We start from the raw sequence: 23,323 nt of genomic DNA, 5'->3' as shown, positions 1-23,323 counted from the left end.
GTCACAACTTAAGGCAAAGACTAAAGTTAGAAAGGTGCTTATCAGGGAGCTTCTATTCACTGATGCTGCTGCCCTTATAGCTCATGACCAACACTTCCTACAAGAACTCATGGATTGCTTTTCAAGAGCTTGCCATGCATTTACTCTCACCATGAGCATAAAGAAAACTCTTGTGCTAGGACAAGGAGTTCCACAAGATCCATCAATTACTCTTGATGAGAACCAGCTAAAAGTAGTCCAGAAGTTCAGCTACCTAGGCTCCACAGTGATCACCAACCTCTCACTGGATGAAGAACTTAATGTTCACATCAGAAAGGCTGCCACTACCTTCAGCAGACTAACTAAAAGAGCATGGATGGAACAGCTCATAGCTTACCATCAAGATCAAAAAGCTTGCATACTCAGCATTCATGTATGGTGGGGAAACATGGACAACTTATGCGCATCAAGAGAAGATTAAAGAGCTTCCACCTGTGCTGTTTATGCCACATACTCAATAACAAATAGCAAGATAAAGTTGCCAACGGAGAGGTTCTTCAAAGGGCAAATTTACCAAGTGTGACAGCCCTACTCAAACAGAGATGACTGCACTGGCTAAGCCATCTGAGCAGATTGGAAGATGGACATATACCCAAGGACACGTTATATGGGGAACTATCGGAGCGAATAAGAACAACAGGACATCTCAAACTTCGCTACAAAGACGCATGCAAATGAGATATGAATGCATTTGGAATTGATCCTGACCAACAGGAAACCTTGGCAAGAGATTAGAACCAGTGGCATCACCGTCTGCACAACAGTATTATGGTCCATGACAGGAACTGGCTCCAACAGCTTGAAGAGAAAAGAGTCTGCAGGAAGCAAGGAACTTCCGAACCACCGAATCATGACACATACACTTGCAACTACTGCCACAGATCATGTAAATCTTGGATTAGACTATTCAGTCACATGAGACACTGCAAGCCATCTATACCATAGGCTGCAATATCCACCATCTCTTGCAGATGAAAGGATGCCAGAGAGATTCCTAAAAAGCTATTTGCAGTACAACCTTTATTTCAAAGATAACATCATAAAAAAGTGTTATTTAAAAAGAGAAACTTCTAGGCTCTATTTGTCTTGGAAGAAGAATCATTATATTGAGAGTTCAAACTGCTACTGTATTCCAGTGCTTCCCTTTTGTGTATATATTTGACAAAATATGTATGCATAAATTGTCTTTTCTTGGGATTGAAAATAGCTGCCTCTGCTACAGATTTATAACTGCTAAGTAAGTTGCTTGTAAATATTTTAACATTGTTGAGTATATGCTGAAAAATGAATTGATCATCAAAATGAGTCTACATTGTTAATCTGTTACAGACCGTAGCATTACCGATAGTTATGGCAACTGTTGCATAAATACTGTATTATCTCTTAGTAGTTCAGTATGGCGTGCCTATTTTGAGATTCAAACATCAGGGGTAAAAATACATCTGAAGGTCAGCACTATTACTTTTATTTAAGTTTGTTTAGACCAACAAAAAGGATTACTTTTAAAATGGAGTGGCTATCTTAAAAATCCACTTTTTTCCTACTCTTTACAAGTCTTCAGTGATTCCAAAAACATTCCCCAGTCCTTTATATTTTTTAAAGAATATGTATCACAAACTGATCTTTAATGTGAACCACAAACATTTTTTAGACTTTTTTGCAAAGTATATTATTTTAATTTGTATTACTGCTGTATATGAAGTGGAAGAAAACTCTATAATCAGTATGCTATACATGAATGGTATCTAACAATGGAACCAAAATCTCAGTATTCCCAGAGGAATAGCTTTGGGATAGCTTTTATAAATTACTAAGGAGAAGAGGAGAATGAGAGAGGCTAGTAGAATCTAATACATACCTATCAAGTACATAACCAAGAGCCTTATGTCGTATTCCTGAGTAAACCGATGGGCTTGTTTCCCAAGCAATTAAATTGGAAGCATCATGGAAAAGATGAATGTTTACCAAGTCAAAGGCACTATGACAAAAAAGGAAAAAAAATAAAATGACTCAGGATAAAAGAAAAAAACATTAGTAGCAAGCAGTGGAACATTCAACATTCTAGCACAACATTTAATATATTCTCTAGTGTGTCATTTTACGTTTACTCAGATAGCTGTGCAAAGTATCCTTGCATTGCAGGTAGGCTTCTATATTATACAAAAATGAAACAATTTTGGTCAATTATAGCTCACAGAAATAAAAACATTACCCTCTAGCAAACAAATACATTAAGTGGACACTTGCACATGTAGATAAACAATAATAATTTTACAAGCAGTAGTAATATATAGCAAATAATTCACCTTACAGTTAAAAAGTAAATAACCAACAAGTAAAGCAGAATTTTACAGACCCGAAGACTAAAATATTGAAACCAAACCACAGTGACTTTCCATCAGTCCTTGCATGAAGGATATATAAAACTATGGCTGCTAACCCACGTCCTTCTTTCAAGCTTGGCAGGGGATAGGATTCTCCAACCTCTGTATCTCACAGACGAGAACCATTTACTCTTGATTATGGTCATGGATTGAAAACTTAGATAAACAAATCCATGCTGCTTGCAGTCATTACAATATGAGGGTATTCCCCCCCCCCCCACCAACTGGGGTATTAGCATCTTTTGCTGTTTTGGTCCTGGATACCTTCAAGCTTTAACAACTTACTCTAAGGATCAGTCAGACAGAAGAATTCCCAACAGTGCATGAGATAGGAAACTTTAAACTAGCTGTAGATATGAATGATATATCACCTGTTTATACAGATTGCTTTAATAAAAGGTTGTGGAAGAAAAAGGCATGGAAAAGCAGCAATCTCTGCTGCCTTGGAAGACTAATATTATTAGGAGGTAACATAGGGGAAATTAGGACTTGTGCTCAGGGATCTAGGTGATTGTTCAGGGCAGGTATGAAATGTCTACAGCCCAGCTTGCTTGTGGCATTGCCATACAGGACGAGATGTGGTTAGATTGCTAAGAAGGGCGGGTGAAGAAGGTCAGATGGTGATGATGTTTAGATAGTAACCACCATCACCATCTGATGTTTGGGGGAGGATGTTGGAAAGGGGAACATGATCCTGAAAAGAAATTTTGAGTTGTGTTTGGTGTGAAAGGTTTGTGGGAGAAGGGTGAAGGAGTGGAAGAGTTTTGTAACACAGCAAGTGTACAGAACTGGTCAGAAAAATTCCAGTGAAACACTGTTTCATCAGAATTAGCTGATTTGGTAAAATCAGAAGGTAACACAGAAAGTGGTCAAATTTCACAGAAGTTATGTGGGAGCCCAAGCTGCTTCCTGCCACCCTGCCTGCCCAGAATGCTGGAAGTCTCCTCAGTGGGCTGGGGCCCCAAGGTTGGCAGAGCATGCAGCTCAGGGCAGGTTTTCAGGCAGGCTACCATGCAACAACCAGGGGTCCATTCTCTTTCACTGAGAATTTCAGAATGTTTAGATTTTGTTCCAAATTCGAACAAAGTCAAACTTCAAAGCACTGAAATACTGTGAAATAGAATGATCTTTTTCTGCCTAGCTCTCTAAACAGTGACTGAATAATCTTGCTTTTGTTAACCCCTCCCTGCCCATCCACCCTTATGGATTGTTACCGTTATAAATTAAGTCCAATCTACCCTTAAGCTGCTGGAAGTTTTAACTGCATTTGGCTACATGCCTGTACAGGACCTTCAGTACTTTGAAGAACACGGTAGCATAAATAGTAGCAAAGATATTCTGACAATATTTCTCTTGTGCTAGTACATTTTGCCTACATGACTTTCCTTGTAATTTCAACTGTACCACATATTCAGTTTTTCACTTGCTCTGTTACTATGTGCATTTGCATGTGCATTTGCCTTTGTGGGCAGAACCTTAGTCTCAGTGCCTCCTTGTACCTGAAGGAGACCAACCTGTTTAGTCTACATGACTCGCTTTCTCTTACCTGCTCTGTGTCCTTGGGGACCATCTACATAAAGGAGCAAGCCAGAGATTCCAGCTGCAAAAGAAGCTCAAACTAGGAGCTCTGGATATTCAGAGAGATTTCCATGGTCTTGATTGCACTTTCTCTGCCATGGCTGTTTTAATCAAACCTAACTCAGTTTCATTCCATATCTGCAACCTCCCTGCATCCCTTCCCTTCCCTTCCCTTCCCCTCTTTGCACCCTCCCCTGAAAGAGGTGTCATTTGCTGCCATCATACCATTCACTCTTCTTGTTTATTATGTACTTTCCTCGAAGCTGTCTCTGACCTACTTAGATTGTATACTGCTGGGACCAGTGACTATCTACTCCATTCGTAGTGTGCAGCACAGTGATCCCCATTCTTTGTTAAGTCTTAGTAGCTATCAAAACAAATATTCTTATTACTGGTAATATTAATGAACATAAGTATGCAGTCTTGCTGATGCCAAAGAATTACATGGGTGTAATTAACTGACAATTTAAATATCCTGATGAAATGGAAGAATCCTGTAATCAACAGGCAAATTTCTGACTAGCTATGTTCAGAAAGGGAAGTAGCCAAAACTCATTTGGTGTGCAAACTCGTCCATATGCAGGAGCCAAGTAACAGCATCTTATTTCCCAGTGAAGGTACTTTCACAGCTTTAAAATCTGGAACACCATAACCAGTGCAAACTATGTAATAGAGAAGATAAATTACTAGATTAGAGGATTCCTTTGTTATGGGAAAGTATATGTGAGGTAAGTTCAAATGGTCTGTTTTCACATCCAGAAGAAAGCCTCATTTAAAGAGTGACCAAAAAAGTAGGTTGTCACTCAAAGAAAGGAACGTGTGATGAAGAGTAAGAGAATGAAACTGTAACAGCACTGAAAAATTGCTGGGTATCACCAGGCTATGGTCTATTCACATGGTTTAAAATCCTTGATTCTGAACAGGCTGCAGCACTGACCCTTTCCTTGGGCTCTCTAGCACTTTTCTAATACCCTGCCAGATCTTCAGAGAGAAGGGATCCTTTAGCCTAATTGCCCTAGATCTCTGGGATAAGTGCTGACTCTACAGAGATTCCAGCTGATTAAGCACACCTTTCCAGGAGATCCACTTTGTGAGTATTATGCTTTCAGGGATCTGTGACAGCAGAAGCAGACCAAGGCACATGCTTTGCAAAGGGATGCAAGGCCACCCGCTCTTTAATTTAGCTAGCACTTGATATAAAGATCTAGACAAAGCAATAAAAGGCCTACTCTCATTTTTCTGCTTCATCATCATTCCTGAATACTCTTTGGGATTATATCAGAGTCTTCTAAGGATTTTAGGATCCCCCACTCTTGCACATGGCTTCAGATGAAGTGAGCCCACTGCTTATGAAAGCTTATGCTGTACTTACCTGATTTAGTTGATTTAAGAGGTACAAGTCTACCCTGCCTTCTGCCTGTTTTCAGACTAACAGAACTAACTAGCTCTCTCTTCTCTTCTAACCACAGCATGTCTCGGATTTCTTTTCTTTCTCCCCTTTTATGGTTGGTAAGAGACCCTGTAATAACCTGCAGTCCCATTTGTCAAGTGAACATCAGATCAGCCCCACCAGACGATTTAAGTCCCCCACCAGATAATGCATTACTCACTAACTAATCCCATGGAGTTCCGACATGAAAATTGGTTTGCTCTGGATGGCAGCTATCTCTTTGCCAAAGTACATTCCATTTGAATGGACTAGCATCAAAGTTTAATGACTCCCTACTGTAATTCCTTTGCCATGTACTTCTGTATGCTGCTTCTGTGAGTTTTAGCTTAATATGGAAACAAAAGACAGCAGAGCAGGCAAGCAAGCTATACATTCAAAATGGAGTTTCCAGTCTGACACAGATGTGCAGTGCTGTCCTCAACATCCAACAGAATTCATAAACTGTACATAGAGACAAAAATATACAGGCTACCGAGAGGCCACCCTACAGACCTTGTCAAAAGGCACTTTATTTTTCTCTGTTCAGAAAGAGGTATATTTTGCTGAATGTGATCTAAGAATTGAAAGTGGTATTTTTTTCATTATTTTTTACATAAACTTCTAAATGATTGGGAGATATAATCCATCTGAAGATAACTGCCTTTAATCATGCCAACAAAGGAAATGAACAAATTGACTTCCTGAAGGATTTATCCTAAAATCATAAAAATATAGGGCTGGTAGGGACTTCAAGAAATCATGTAACCCACTCTCCTGCTCTCACACAGGTCAATTATACTCTAATGGATGTCTGCCTACCATGTTTGTAAAAGCCTTCACAACTTCCTTAGACAGCCTGTTCCAATGCTTAACTGCACAAAGAGTTAGGAAGCTCTTTCATAATATTTAACTGACTACTGCAAATCAAAATGAGTTATCTTCTTTTTTATTTTTCTACCAGTGAACATACTGAACACCATTTTCTTTTTTATACTTTTTTTTTCTTTCCACATGTTGGAATACTGGTTTTCATGATTGCATCCTTCAGGTTTTTTTTTCTTTTCTACATTAAGTAAACTTTATTGCCTCAGTACTCCAACTAAACTCTCACCAGCGTAGAGATGAGTGAAATTATCAGCTAATATATCTTACATATGACATTTCTGTTAGTGTGTCCCAGGATGAAATTTGTCTGTCATGAAATAGCACTGTGGTGGTGTCTCACAGATATTCTGAAAACTGGTTAACCTCCCAGAACCCTTTCTGTAGTCAGTTTTCCTCATTTTGTATCTGCATTTGACTTCTCCTTCCTCAGTATAATGCTTTGTATTTGTTTTTACCTGAATTTCATCTGATTTCAGGCCATTTCTCTGATTTATCAAGACTATTTTGAACTCTGATCCCGTCATCTGGTGCGCTTGCAACTTGATGGGAAGGGTGTCACCCACAATTTTGTAAGTGTATTCTCTGTTCCATCATCCAAGTCATTAATGAAAATATTGAACAGGACAGACTCCTGTGGTAAATCAGAAAGGGCTACTCTTTGGATGTATTTTTAACTAGTCATGTACCCACTTGATAGTGATTCCATTGACTGCTTTCCATAGTTTGCTTCTGAGAATGTCATATATGGGGCCATGTCAAAAGGCTTTCTAAAGTCAAAATACATCTTATCTACTGACTCCTGAAAGTACAGTGGGCCAGTTATCCTGACAGCGTAGAAAATTAGATTGGTTTGACATGATCCAGTCTTGACAAATCTGTAGCATTTGTTATCACCTTACTCTCTAGCTGCTTATAAACTGTGTAGGTAGGCTGCAAATGGATTCTAGTGGAATGAGCTCTGACTACAGAAGGCAGTTTTGTTTTGGCAGTCATGTAACACAACTTGACACAATGTGATATTCACCTGTTTATGCCGATATCACTACAACTTGGATTTCTTGGCTAAAGAGCTGTGGAAACTTTTGAAAGGCTTTGTCTGTGAAGGGAGAATCACAAAACTCCTTTTATACAGAACACTTGCAATACTTCTTCACATCCAGAGGTATGAGGGTTAAGAAAGAAGACTGACAAGCTGACTGAGGTGGAAATCTATGACCACTCTGGGTAGAAACTTGGGGTGGTCTTAAAGGACAAATTTACCTGATCAGAAGGATACAGATGATTTGACAAAAGGGCCTGGATTTTACCTCCCATCCACACTGAAGTAATAGGCTCAGAAAAGACATTTTCATGGAAAGGCAAAGAAGGAGCACACTGCCATGGATTTAAAGGCATGAGAAACACACTGAGGTCCCACTGTGGGACAGCCTCCTTTACTGGAAGATAGACTTTGGAAAGTCGTAGAGGAATTTCAGGGCTGCTATTTGAAAAATTATATTTACCTGTAATTAGATGATAGTGGGCTGTGATAGCAGCTGATGAGAAACCTGCATATTTAAGATCAATCAAATATTTCAAGAGTGGGACTACATGAATCACCAGCAGAGTGGCATGCACCATCTTAAGAATGGGCATAGCAGAGTCAGATGAACACATTTAGTTTAGTCCTTTTGTCTGTGAATTAGGATGTCTCTAATGGAGGCAGGTCATCCTCTATTCCTAGGAGCCATCCAAGATTGAAGCTGTGAAACAAGGGGGTATATTTTCCCTCCATCCTGGTTGACATGGTTTGGGACTAGATGCAGAGTTCTGGGAACCTTCACTGCCATTAATAAAACTTTTGGTACTAGAATTCTCTGTTGCATGGTGACCAGCAATCATCTGGAGACCCAGAATAGAGATCTCTTGTAAGAACTACTTAAAAACTGTGGCTTGTCAAAGGAACTAGTTGAGCACACACCAGGAATGGTTTTCCTGACAGATCTGGTGCCAGAGGATGTATGACATCAAACTGTATCATGATCCCCCATGGACTTGCTCTGAAGATAAAGAGTTGCTCAGCGGAGTCTCAAGCTCCTTTCTTTCTCAGACCTGACAGGGTCTGCAGGTATTGCAAGTACTTTGCAGGTACTGCTAAGGCAAAAAAAAGCTTGAATGCTAGGGCACATGAGCACCAACAGTGAGGATGAGCATATGGACAAGCACTCTGTAACTGCATCCAGTAACTATCCAGGTCAAGCCTTCAGGGGTCTTGAAAATGAGTTAGTTTATAAGACTGACACCTGGGTTGAAATAATAGAGATCAGCAGCTGTTCTGAATACAATTTTGTCTGGAAAAAGTTGAAGGAAAGGCTTTTAAAAACAAATATATTTAACTTACTGACCCTTCCAGTGAAAGTGATTGTAAATAAAAAAATAAATGGCCTAAACTGAAAGGAAACAGAGATGAGGTAGACATCAATTAAAAAAAAAGGCTGCTTATTATATGCTGGATCAGCAGACCCCAGCTGGCAAAAATCTGCTTTAAACAGCACATTGATTAGTCACAGCCTTCAAAAATCTAGAGATGTGTGGAAGAGATGCTAAACTATTTTTATCAAAAGATAGCTTTGAGCTGCTGAGGTTTGGATTTGTATGATGTGGAATCCAAGACACTCAATTAAACCAAACAAAAATCTGAGACAACCTTTGGAAAGGACTGATTTTAAAGTTTAATTTGTATTGAATTCCCCAACATTTCCCAGATATGATAACAGACTTTGGACATGGTTTACCTGATTAAGCAAACAGCTGGAGGTTTCTCCTTTTAAGCTCAAATTTTTCAGTTTTAATTTCAATGTGGTTACTTTGCTAGATTATAAGGCCTTCTATAAACTTATCCTTCAGACAGTTGAGAAATATATCTAGCAGAGGAGACTATCAGCTCCTTATGGCTCCCTCTACACATTACACGTATTGTGCAGTTAACTGAGACCAGCTATATATGCATACGTTACAACGTTAAAAAGTCCAACTAGCTATAAAGTTAAACATAAAAAATGTGTACTAACTTTATAGCTGGTTGCTATCCAGCTTTAATTCGCATGTGTTGCAGGGTGTCCCCTGCAGCTGGGAGCCCTTTCAGGTGAGGGGGGGCTCCCAACTAAAGGAGCTTGCATGTATGGCATGGCAGGAAGCGCAATTGTGTGGATTGCGCATTAGATCCCATCACGCCTTTACCTGCATGTGTAGAGGAGCCTTATCAGAAGTATCCTGACCCTGTTCTTCCTACCTAATCTGCTGAAGAGAGGAAAGCAAAGTACATTTGATGCTCAAACAAATTGAGTGAGACAGTTTGTATTCTCCAGGGTATCTTTCCCTAATACCTGAAGCAGAGTGGATATTTTCTTTTCTTTTTGCAGGCAAGGAAGCCAAACTTGGTTTGATTCATTGGAGGCACACCAGAGGATGAGAAAATAGGTTAGTTCAGAAAAGACACATTGTGATCTATATAGTTCTCAGCCGGTCCCTTAATTCCCCTTTCAAATTCTGCTAGTGATTACTTGCCTTAATGCGATTGTGGCAAAACAACACATTCTGACTAAAACCCTTGTGGATGCTGCTGGGCCTCAGTAAGTTTTTAGTTCCCATGAACTGGAAACCAGATGAGCTTTGGCTAACTGACAAACCTACTGTTGAAGTGATATTGTTGCTGTGATGGTCTAGAAAAAATGCTAGAGGCAAGGATTCTTGCCAGTGATCTCTTACTAGACCAACTGCATGCATATACAACTATATTTGTATGTATAGTACCTGTCAGTCTCCAGCACAGAGTTTTTGTGTGTAAAAAGCTAGAATTTTTTTTTCAGAATGTACAATGGAAAAAGCTTGTAAATGCTCTTGGATAAAATGAACTGTAGAAACCATCACTAAATTAGACAGTTTTAAGTAAATCACATTCCCTAGATTTAAGAACCTAGCAAACAATGAGCAGATTTTTAAATAGATAACTGTGACTTCAGAACTATTTAATTACAGGCATTTTTCCCCTACACCCTGCCTCTTTTAGAAACCTTGCTAAAGCATCTCAAGAATAGCCAGGTACTAGTCTGAGCTTAGTAATTGCAATTCTGTTTTGTCCTTACGCAGAATATGCAAAGGGCAGTGGGACCTCCTCACTCTCATCCCCATTACTGAACAGCCATACAGAGTGCGTCCAGTTGTGCAGGTGTGTATTGTTTGTGCTGCCACAAACCGCACATCAGTGGTGACGCGTAAGGGGTGCATGGAGCTGCATGTGCACCCCCTGAGAGCGCTGGTTCATCCCATGACAGCCAGAGGTCCCCACGTAGGTGACGGGCAGGGGGTGGGGCGCCAGGAGAAGCACTGCTGGCCCTTCTGGGAGGGCTGCTTGTGCTTCCTGGTCGGCGTGATTGGCAGCAGGGAACATGCCCCGCCACCCCTGGGGTCAGCAAGATCGGCTGTGGGGGACCCCCCCCCCCGGGGTGCTGACTGGCTGGGATGGTCATGTGGCCCCCATGACTCAGGAGGCACCAGTCACCCATGCTGCACACATTGCATGTTAAACTGTGCATGGTGCTGCTAACTTGCAGCGTGGGGGATTTCCCAGCTGGCTGTGGTGCAGTGTACCTCAGCTTGGAGTCTCCCCCTTCTCCATGTGCCTCAGCTCAGTGTGGGCACAGAGTACCTCGGTGCAGGACCTCCCCAATCTCCATGTGCCGCAGCTGAGGCATATGGAAACAGGAGCACCAGCCTAGGGCTGCCTGTTTGACTGTCTTGAGGCAAAACGTGCCTCAGTGCGGGGGCTCTGAAGTGAATGGAGATGGGGGAGACTGCGTTTCTGCATGCCGCTCCCCGGCTGCCTGGGGTGCAGGGTGTCTCAGCACAGGAGCTGCCCATCAGCTGTCCCCATGCTGAGGCATCCTGTGCCCCTGCCAGCCCTCTCCTGCAGCACATGGAGCCTGGCCAGGAACCAGGAATAGCTGGGCACTGCCTGCAACAAGGGGCATGTGCAGGGGCGTGTGCTGCAGCAGCACAAAGTAGCAGCACAAATTTGTTCTTGTTCCTCTGGAAGTGGCCATAAAGGCAAGTAAAATATAACATTACAAAATTTAACACATTGTATATCTAATCAAATCAAAATCAGCAACATAGTCTATTCTCTCCCATGATTATTTATTTTCAGTGCCTGTCTTTGAATTCAAATCCATCCTTGGATGATGCTTATTCTGAGCATGACTCCAAAATACTCAGAGAAAGGCCTTTAAAGTAATACTGCATTAGTTATCAACAACTGGTGCTAAATATTTTCTGCCATATATCCTTACATCTGGATGATCTCTACATCACATGTTATGTCAGGTATAGTTAAAAGACTGAAAAGCAACAGACTTATTTAACAGTTGCCTGCTTTACTTTTGCCAGGCCAGTGTTTATGTAAAGAGAAAAGTTATCTTCTCCATTTTTCAGGAAGTGTTTATGTTAAACATTTTAATTTGGCTGAACAGAAAAAGCAAGAATGATATTCATCACTTAAAGATCACATCCTATGAAGGTTTAAAGGTAGGGTAGATAGACACTAACTTAAATGTTGTCACACAATTTAAAATCAAACTCTCCTTGTTTTAGAATCTGAAATTATTAGATTCTAGAGCTCCATAGAATAGAAAAAATAATTTGTTTTCTACTTTTATAACTGTAACGTTAACTTGAAGAGTTATTCGGTCACATAGCATATACAGTATAACATGATAAGATTCCAGGACTTCTAAGTCAGTGGCAAGTGGGAGAGATTAAATTTGTTGGCAAAAACCAAGGTTTCTCTTTTGCACATATGAATTTGGTATACAATGCATTTTTCTCACATACAAAATGACTGTCTCCCAAATATCAGACCCCCAAAATTGAGGTGCATTTATTAAGCAGGGAAGCTGATTTTCTGCCTATGATTCCTTCTCTACAGTGCAGCAGCTATGGTATTTCTAGGTCAGCTGAAGGAATCAATTGACTTAATGGCTTATTGTTCTTCACTGTACAGTGTTAATGGTCTTGATGTTCCACTATTCAAGCTACCTTTCCTTAGGGAATGTTGTCATCTGCTTGCTACTCCTGGTTTCCCTATTTCACAGCCTCTTTAGCTCAGACTCTAGCTCTTTTGAAAATCGTATATCCACCCATAGAAACCAAAGGTTAGCAGCAGCTAGGGATTCAGGTTTAGTTATACAGGAAAGGGAGGGCAAATCAATTGAAGATTAGGCTCTGTCCTTGCTTCATGAAACTACAACTAAGGAGAAATCTTTTTTCTTCATTCTGCCATTCAAAAATAAGGTGCATACAATATTTGGGGATGTGTTATATATACCATATTTTCTTGCATACATCATAGCATGCTGCTGCTCTTTTTTGAGATGATTGCTTTACACAGTTCTGAGTATACAAAGCAGTGCTGCTGACTCTAGACTGAGGATCCATGAAAGAAATATGGAAAAATACTAAGGTTTTCTTTTTACTTATCAAATCTTTGTCTGTCATAGGACAAAACTAATACTGAAGCTTCCTGGACATGGTCTACTTTTCTGTGATTGCACAGTATCCTGCACAAGCCGATTCAAATCCCAATACATATTCATCATTACCTTCATCACTATAAGGATTATAGTCTGAGTGTAGGGCACTGCACAGATGTAGAAAAGACAGCATGTGGTCGATAATACTCAAACATCATAAGCATTATAAACAAAAATGCAATGTAATATTATTAATTCTCATACTAATAATAATTTCTAAATGTACATAATAAAAAGCGATTATAGATAAAAGCTTTGGTGATTATAGATAAAAAGCTGTTGATATAGAAATATGATTATTTGCTCTTTATTTAATCCCTGTATTAGAGACAAGCAAGCTAAGACACCAAAAAACCCGAGAAAATGGTGAAAAAAAATGTTAAAATTGACTTTTTGATGAGTCAAACTCAACCTGCCCTGAAGTTTGTTTTAGATGTGTGACCCTTTTGCAACAAATGGCTAACCTAGGCACTAATTTTGGGCTTTTAAAACTATTAGCAATTATAATGGAAAAATATTTTATCCATGTCACTTTATCTATCACAGGCCTGTTATATAACACCTATCACATGATATCATACTACTGCTGTGATGTATTTAATTAATATTATTGATTGCCAAACAGAGGCAGCTTCCTAAAACTTTTCAAGCAGATCACATAATTGACACTAGATTAACTTCATTTGCCCATTTTGAACTATCATAAAGACAGATATTGACAAGTTTCTAATTGTTTGCATTATTTTCTAAACAGCAATACTCTAGAATAAGTTACTAATTCCTATTGGGATTATACAGCCATAAACTCTCTTTGGGTTTATCTATGTGGGGAAGTTACTGCAAATTAAACTGGGGTGTGAATTTAAAGTACTCTGGAGGAAACCCTTGAGTGGAATGCATATTTTCACTTTGACAGCTGAGTAAACTACATCACATTTACTGTGGGTTAAGGATGCCTAAATCAGAGATAACTGCAGAAAAGCTAATCCACTGTAAATTCACACCCTATCTTATTTCACAGGCCTCTCTCTTTGTGGATGAGCCCTTTGACTCTTTCCTAAACAGTCTGAAAAGGAAACATCACAAAACATTTTAAATATTCACCATTCTAATTGAATGCATTTATATTTCTAGCACTAATATTAATTTATTTAAAACGAGAGACATCTCTGAAGGCTAAACCTCTCCATTCTTTTTAATTTTTTTAAGCGGAAATAATCTTTTCTAACATGTATATAAATGATAATTAATTCTACAGATAACAGCAAACTGCACAGCTTTGAATCTATGCTTTTAAATATTTTATCAGCACTGGATAGGCAATGATATGGGCCCAAAGTAGGGAAATAAATCTAAATACTACATACAAAGGTGACTGGCTCAGTTTAATGTAAGTATCGCAGGGCACATCCATACAAGCATACACATGCAGTACTGCGGACCCACCTGAGGCACTGCAAACCACATGTGATGCACATGCAGGGATTCACTGTGCTGCTAATTTGCATTACAGTGGGGTTTATGACACCGGGAGATCCCAGTGTCAAAAAAAACAATGGTAGAAAAAAGGAGGGTGGTGCACCTGGTGGCAGCGCATGCTGCCTGAAACCAAAGCCTTGATGGCCGAAGCTGCTGGCCAGGTTCTGTACACTGGATTGCTGCAACTGGAGCCCCAGGAGGCCCACAGGACCCCAGGCAAGGTGTTGGCCCCAGCCTCCTTTACCCTATCTGGGGCAACTTGCCAGGTGCCAGAGCACGCATGTATGGGTGTTCCTTGGGGACAAGCAGCAGTGGCACAACTATGTGTTGCTGCTATTTGTCCCTGTGGAAACGCATATGCACACTTATCTGTATGAATATGTAATAGAAACTGATAGAAATCTGTCTGGGCTTGATACTCAGTGAAAATCTGTCCACTAAAAATCTCTCCACTGATTTCAGTGGACATTTAATCAAACTCATAATGGCTATTTAAATGAGCATGTGAAGAATGGTATATTTTTCATAAATATACAACTGTTTGGATGCTTGTGTTTCACAGATCTAATTTTCTTGATCACTCTAACGGCAGACATATGAAAATATTAAAATCACATTTATTAAATAGGTTTTATTAAAATGAGCTTTACTACTTGTTATTTACAACTTACTGAGCATTATGTGCACATAATAAAACTAAGCATGACCTGTTTTATAAACATTCTATTCTTTATTGGGAGTGAACTAATTGATTTGCTACAAATTTTCTAACAGCACATGTACATAACATAACAAACAAAATAGTAAGATACAACATACCAATCAGTAATGCACCATCTTGTTCGAATGAAGCCTTTTCTGGACCACTTACACTGAAAAATAAATAAGCAATTTAAATCACTCATCTTAAGAAAAGCATTTAACTACTTTGTACAATCAAACCAACTTATACAAAAAGCGTATTTAAATTACTGTATTAAGAAAGTAAAGCAAGCTTTATACCAACATACTATATTTATTCAAATACAAGACAAGGTCTACCCCCAACTGGCATAGGGAAAAAGCCCCTCATCTTATAATTGTATACAAGGAAATCTCACTAAATACATTATCTATCATTAAACTGTTGCCAAAACAACACATGCTCAGCAATGGAGACCGACTATGAAGCTGATTAAATGCAGCCAATGCTGAGCATGACTATAAAACAAGTGGCCCACATTGGGAAAACATATTGAGAACACTTTTTTGTATGTGGCTCTTAAAAAAATGGGTGGGTGTTCCCTCTGCAGGAAAGTGGCACTAGCACCAGGCAGATCAGAGCCAGCCCTGACACCCTCCCTGTGGTGTCAAAATTGCTACATTTGATATGCTGAGAACCTACCCGCAAAGATAGGTTATTGCAGCCCAGCTGAATAAGCCATATAGTAGTGTTCATTAAATGCAGTCTCTTTCACTGCCAACTTTTTTTCAAGTCATGGTGAGTCACACCTAAACACATTTTGAGCTCCTTTTTTACTCCCATAGCTGAGCTGTGCCTTTCTTTCTCATTTCCAATGATTGCTGTTTCTTCACCAGTATTAAATGCCTGGCAAACATTATGAAATGCAGTCCAAAACAGTTCACCCAGAATCCCTCTGTTGTTCCCTTTCTCAGCCTGGCACATACGTTGCCCTGTGCCTCATCTGCATATAAATTTTTGGAGCATTTCAGGTTTTGTGACAAGAACACCTGGTTTCAGTCATGAGCATGGGCTAATTAGCACATGCTTCTTTTGTGGGGGCTATCTGGAGTACACACAAATACTGAGCAGTGCTGAGATGTGGGGTCACCATGACATTAAATGCTATTGCCTATGGTGGCACTCAGCCCAATGAACTTTGTAATAATTTATGAGCCTTTGGCTTTGGATTAATATCATGCATAGTTTAAACAAAAAATTATATTACATATGTATATAAAAAGATGTAAGTGCTGCTCAAAAGTGTGGTTATGGAGTACCTCTGCTAAAACTTGCAGCAGTTTCAAAAACAGGTAGCATGCATCAATTCTGAAGGAACTAAGTACATAACTGCTATAGGCAAATCACTATAGCTAAGTTTAATTTTAAGGTTATTTCTTCCAAATCTGCTCCTCACTTCCATGTGCTGAGAGAGAACAGGATCTGACAGTAAGGAAAAGGGAAAGGGACTGCCAGGGGAAAAAGTTGGGGGGAAGCAGAGAGCAAAGGGGCTACCTGGTCCACCAGATTTATTTTCCCTGCTGTAGTAGTGGGAAGTGAGCAAATTCAAGGCAACTTTCAATAATTACAATGTTACACCTGGAAAATTATAATAACTTTTCCAAATATAAAATCTAATTATTGGGGGGGAGGTCATCTTATAATCAGGGTCCTCTTCTATTCAAGTAAATACAGTAACTACTATGAACTATACAAACAGGTCTGAAAGAAAACACTGGGCATTAGGGGGCTCTGCAGTTTATTACTCCAGGTGCGCATCTGCATGTGTGTCTGGACCACACCACATTGATCCAGGTTGCACCAGGGGGTCAGCTTGAAAGCCTGGGGCTGCTTGAACTGGGCTCAATGTGCTGCAGAACTGGGCTGGCTGTGGCACAAGGGTACTTCAGTGTGGGGATAGGCAGCAGGCAGCCCCCACACTGACTGGTTGGCTGGGGAACAAGGATGCTTCATTGTTTATACATGCACTATTTGCACGAAAAACTCTGTAGCTGGGTTGTACTTGTAAAGTTTATTAGTTTTGTGTACCCTAATAGGGGTGCATGTGTAGACGTTGAGATGTTTACTCCACAGTTAATTAGTCAACTATGCAGTAAACGTTTCCTGTAGGTGTGCCCAGTGTTGCTCAGTATCCAGATTGAAACTGAGCTATTTTTATCCCCTCCAGTACCATATTTTAAAATAAATGCTACTTGAAAAAAAATGTAATTTTTTCCATGAGCACGAACAGTTAATAATAAGTTAATTTGTATTTAAAAGAAAATTAAACTGGCAATAGCTTGTCCTCAAAGTAAAAGAAAAAAACTTAAATATCATGAATAAGTATGGTGGAATGTTTGTAAATTTATCTAAAATTGTGAAGTGCCATCAACATCTATACAGAGTTACAATGAATGAGATGGCCTGGAAAACTATTTTTTGTCTGTAAAAGCCACCTACCTAATATTTCTATGAAAGTTAAAGAAAATTTAAATAATGCTGAAATGTTACAAGTGTCATAACCACAATGTCCCTCATAAGCTACAAAATCTACTGCCAAAGTATGGGACTTCCAGCACAGCAAAAAGATTCTATCAGCTTTGCTCCTAAAACGTTGTTGTCATAAATTACTACCTCCTCCCAAAAGTCATGATTTTGAATCCCATTTATTCACTGCTACAGCAACTGTGATGCTGGCTACTGTTTCCTGATCGTGAATATTGCCCCAGACAAGCTTAAATGATGAAGCCAATGATTTTATGGCAAAATACTGCAACTATTTATAACAAATAGCTATTAGCCATTACACAACATCCTTCAGAATTGAAGTCATCATTCTTCTGGCCTCTCATGAGGCGATGAATACAGCTTTAGAAAGATGTCCCCCTCCAAGGTGCAGTCTATCCTCCTTACTAAAAATACAACGCTGTAGATGAAATTCTCTAGCCACACCCCAGAGCCCTTCATAAGTAAATGAGTACCTAATCAAGCCCAAGCAAACTGTTTTTATCCTTCAGATTACTATTGTCCTATTTTTTACTTCTTTTTTTATAGGATATGTCTAGTTTCATTGCAGCCGGATCATTTAGGAAGACAGAAAGCAACCTCCCCTTGTTCTTACAGCTACAAATCAATAGCAACCAAACCTAATATGGACTCTTTACTGTGGGCCCCCATTGCCTAACTGTTCTTTCTACACTCAAAAATAAGTTTAGAACGATTTAAAAATATTTATCACACTGAACTGAACAACTTGAACTTAGAAGCTTAAAAATAAAAGCTGCTTCTTTACATAGATTTTTTTCCCTATTCAAATCCATAAACAGAATTCATAAACTGAGTTACTTCCATTGATCTATTTTCAAGTTAAGAGAAATGACTACTATATAAAATTACTTAGTGTTTACAAACTGAAGAGAAAATAAAAATGTGTCCACTTCCTCATCTATAGATTGAAATGCCTTTAAATACCTCTACAATCTCAATTCTATACGTACATAGAATATGAATTTTATCAGCAGCTCTGCGAAGTATCTCTCATATAACCAACTTAACTGAAGTACAGTTTTGGCAAAAGCATACTAATAAAAAGTGCACTCTCATACACTTCCTTATAGTTTTACTGCTCTGCATCATTTCAGCAACTGGAAAAACAAGGAAGTATTCCACTCAGAATAGTAAAAATTTCAAGAGTACTCATCCACTTTATCAAAATATACATTTAATACTGCAAGTAATTGCACACTGAATTATTTCTTTCATTTTCTATTTGTGATTTGAACAATGCCTCTGTAATTTACATCTGACTGCTACACATGCATCAGGTATTTTCAGGAGGGGACTTTCTGAGTTTCATTTTACTTGATAAGGCTCTGTGCCCTTCTGGCACCAGGGCTTTATGGGGTAAAGTAAATGGCTGTTAGTAGCAATGTTAGTGTCTTGTTCTATGTTGCTATGTTAGTAGTGGCCTGAAACCTATAGTGGCCAGAGGAAATGCTACAAGGACATGCTGAAACCATACCTCAAGACAACAAATGCTGACATCAAGAGCTAGGAGGAGCTGGCTGTTAACCCACAGCACCACAACCTCAACTAAGTGGCAAACCATTTTGAGGTAAAGCGTCTTGCTCTTGAAGCAGAGAAGAGAGAGCGGAGGAAGGAAAAGGAGAGAAATCCTGGCCTATGGCCTCCTCTTCCTTGCAGAAAGACCTGCAACTTCTGTAGATGGGTCTGTGACTGAAAGATTGGATTCTTCTGGCACCTCAGATCAACAAACCATGGGAGAGATCATCCTCAAATTAAGGGATTGCTACAGTGGCTGCTATATCGTTTCTAGGTGTCTGTTGCAGATATAGGGAGTATCATCTGAATACATGGTATGGAAAGTATTCTCAGGGTAAATGTTGCTGGTAAGAGATTGCTACTCATACTTGATGGTGCTTCAAATGAGTGTTGACTGTACATGGAATTGTGAATTGGCAATTATGAGGCCTTTTCAATAGAAAGTTTTACAATCTGTGATTTTATCCCGGCTAGAGAAAGACTAGTATCATTCTGTTTAAAGAAGAGTTCAGGGAATCCAAAAAGCAGATCTGAAGAGATGCACTTGACTTTTGGGAGACATAATTTTAATACTAGTAATCCACTTAATGAGACTATAGTGGTAATTCAGCCTATTTTTCTAGTCTTTTGTTAGCCTCTGTAAGCAGTTAATAAAGCTAGCAGACAAGGTTCTGAATTCAAGATACCTTATTTTATATGGGAATTATTAAGAGAATGTTTATGATAGAAATATAGAAAAGAAATTCTATTTAATGGTAGCTGCCTATATAATATAATACTATACAAACCTGATGGAATTCTGAAATGATCAAACATTTGTTGTATTTATAAAATCTCTCTTTTGAGACTAAGATGATTCACCAGACCATTAGCCTACAACAAGATTTGGTAGCGTATTTTATGCTTGTGATCATCTTTGATTTTCTTTTTAAAGAAGAATGGCTAGGGAGTCTATTGCAAATAAGACTGATGATAAATTATACCCTTACTTTATTCCTCCAGATTTAATTATTTGGATATATATACATTAGTTCTGATCAGAACAGCTACAAAGTGAAAAAAAATCCCATTCTGTAAAATTGCATTATGTTTGTGTCACTGTTCCGTGTCAGTATATAATGATTTTCTCATTATCCCAATATTTGTAGCCTGAATTATGTTGAAGGAGCATCTCAAATAGTTGCATGTTGTTGATATTCTAGTATGAAGCCATGAAGCCAAGTTTAAGTGGGAAATATTACTAAATGAAATATCCATGTCATATACATTATTTTGCTGAGTTGGAATTTGTAAGAATTGTTTTTACAAGATGATTCAAGCCTCAGTATATAGGTTAATATACTTAAAAGGTCCAAGAGTATTATGGATAATTTGGTAAATATTCTTTACACCAATGTCTTAGCCCCTGTGTTTTTTAACATCTACTTTTCATTTCTGCTTCTTCATGCATTCAAGGATAGCAATATTTGGTGGAATGTACTCCTTCTCCTCTGTTGTCAGGGCCCAACATCTCTTCTCCAGGCAAACTTATGCAGGTGTGGATAAAGACTTCTGTTTGCTGCTGGAGGTCAGAAGGTTCCAGCTTCCACCTTCTTGGGAGTCCATGTTCTATTCTTTTTCCAGTGCCGCCTCTGGCAGTCCTTCCTTGGCTGTCCTAGAGGTCATATCCAATATCGAATCAATGAACTCATGGCTGAGGATGCTTTGGAGCCTCACTACCTCCTTTCTTAGCTCTCAGACCTGCTCCCTGAGGTTCAACACCAGGAGACACTGCTCACATTGCAGGCACTCCACACCCAGCTGTCACTCAAAGGAGTGTGCAAGTCGCAAGTCCCCACAACTTCCAACCAGGACCTGGTGGAAACCTTGATGGTGAGTGGTCCTGCCTGGCCAGACACCTCACAGGTGCAAGCAGAGAATGAGCTGGCAGTGGTAGAGGCTGTAGTATCAGCTGTAGTATTAATACTTTTAAATGAATGATTGAGACTGTCCAACTGTCTTTAAAACAGAGAGATGACACATTCCATTCATCATATAGGTAATTATGGAACACTGTTGTTGGGGGCAAGGCACTGAACAAGGTTTCCAGTCGAGCATGGCTGAATATCCTGAAGGATAATAGTAGTACCTGGTGGCTATGGCAGATAAAGAAATTTAATATGGCAAATATAGGGAATTTTAGGACCTGGATTTCATCTTTAGATATTCTGCATGATGAAATGTAATACTGAAATGATACCAATAAAGAATCTAATTTTTAAAATGTTACTGCAAGGAAGATGATGATAATAATTAATATGTTCAAGGCCTCATGTTAAGGTCATTAAGGAGACTTTTCTTTCAAGGCATTTATTGAGTCAACAAGGACAGCAATTGCTTTTTTACTTTTGTATGAAGTTTAAATCTACACAAATTGCATTGACATAGAATGCAAAGTAGGCTGAATTTGGTATTATTGGAGCTTTAAAGGTAGGTTGGCAGGCAACTGTCAATCCTCTGGATCATGGTGTACGTGTAGTAACAGGTCTAGTCAGATGCCCAACGAATCTGTATGTGGCTGCCAATCCCAATTTGAGAGCTATACTGTTTGTTACCAGCTTCAAAGATCCATCCAAGTCTGACTCACTCAGGGAATTCATGGGCAGGATCTCCTGGGGAGACCAGTCTGATGGAGAAAGGAGTCCAGGATCGCTGGTTGTATTTTAAAGAAACCTTACTAAGGGCGCAGGAATGAACTATCCTGATGCACAGAAGATTAGCAAGTATGGCAGAAGACCAGCTTGGCTTAGCCAGGAACACTTCAATGAGCTAAAACACAAGAAGGAAGCTTACAAGAAGTGGAAATTTGGACAAACAACTAGGGAAGTGCGTAAGAGTATTGCTCGGGTGTGTGGGGATGAAATTGGGAAGGTCACAGTGCAACTGGAGTTCCAGCTACCAAGGAACATGAAGGGTAACAAGAAAGGTTTCTACAAGTATGTCAAAAACAAGAAGAAGATTGGGGAAAGTGTGGGTCCCTTACTGACTAGGGGAGGCAACCTAGTGACAGATGATGTGGAAAAGGCTGAAGTACTCAATACTTTTTTTTACATCTGTTTTCACAGACAAGGTCAGCTACTAGACTACTGCATCTGGCAGAACAATTTGGGGAGGAGGTGAGCAGCTGATAGTGGTGAAAGAACAGGTTAGGGACTTTTTAGAAATGTTGAATGTGTATAAACCCATGGGATGCAATGAACCCAAGCGTGCTGAAGGTGTTGGCTGATGTGATTGCTGAGCCACTGGCCATTATATTTGAAAACTTTGTGTGTTAGGGAGAGGTCCCAGATGACTGGAATAGGGCAAATACAGTTCCCATCATTAAAAATGGGAAGGAGGAGCATCTGGGGAACTACAGCCCAGTCAGCCTCACTTCAGTCCCTGGAAAAATCATGGAATAAGTCCTTCTCACATGGAGCAGGTCCAAGTGCATTTCTAATCACTTGGAAAAGAAGGTTATTAGGAACAGTCAGTCACCAAGATCAAGTCATGCCCGACCAACCTGATTACCTTCTGTGATGAAACAATTGGTTTTGTGGATGTGGGGAAAGCAGAGGATGAGATACAATGTTCTCACAAACAAGCTAAGGAAGTATGGGTTGGATGAATGGATAGAAAAATTGGCAGGATTGTTGGGCTCAAATGTGAGCTTGGGTTCAATGGCTTGATGTCTAATTGGCAGCTGGTATCAAGTGAAGTGTCCCAGGAGTCGGTTCTGGGGCTGATTTTGTTCAATATCTTCATCAATGACCTGAGAGAGAGGATGGAGTGCACCCTCAGCAAGTTTACAGATGACATCAAGCAGGGTGAAGCAGTAGATATGCTACAGGGTAGGGCTAGGATTCAGAGGGACATTGATAGATTAGAGGAGTGGACCAAAATAAATCTCATGAGGTTCAATAAGGACAAGCGCAAAGTCCTGCACTGAGGATGAAGCAATCCCATGCATCTGTACAGACTGGGCAATGACTGGCTAAGCAGCAGAAAAGGACCTGGGGGCTACTGTGGACAATAAGCTCAATATGAGCCAACCGTGTACCCTTGTTGCAAAGAAGGCTAACACCACACTGGGATGCATTGGTAGGAGTGTTGCCATCAGACTGAGGAAAATGATTATTCCCCTCTGCTCAGCACTGGTGAG

General features: G+C 39.6%; 1 protein-coding gene across 1 annotated transcript in view; it reads right to left on the bottom strand.

Moving 5' to 3' along the window:
- The window catches only part of LOC102368100 (type I inositol 1,4,5-trisphosphate 5-phosphatase-like), a 95,335-nt gene extending 80,070 nt beyond the window's left edge, over positions 1-15,265 (bottom strand). Inside the window, exons 1-2 of the mRNA XM_006038830.2 lie at positions 15,180-15,265; positions 1,898-2,017 (exon numbers count right to left, since the gene is read on the bottom strand). Of these exons, the coding sequence (XP_006038892.2) occupies positions 1,898-2,017; positions 15,180-15,265 (206 nt within the window). The remainder of the gene's footprint in view (positions 1-1,897; positions 2,018-15,179) is intronic.
- Positions 15,266-23,323: the final 8,058 nt, after the last annotated feature.

This window comes from Alligator sinensis, unplaced genomic scaffold, assembly GCF_000455745.1.
Source record: "Alligator sinensis unplaced genomic scaffold, ASM45574v1 scaffold1425_1, whole genome shotgun sequence".
Taxonomy (NCBI): domain Eukaryota; kingdom Metazoa; phylum Chordata; order Crocodylia; family Alligatoridae; genus Alligator; species Alligator sinensis.
This window is presented reverse-complemented; position numbering and strand designations above follow the sequence as displayed.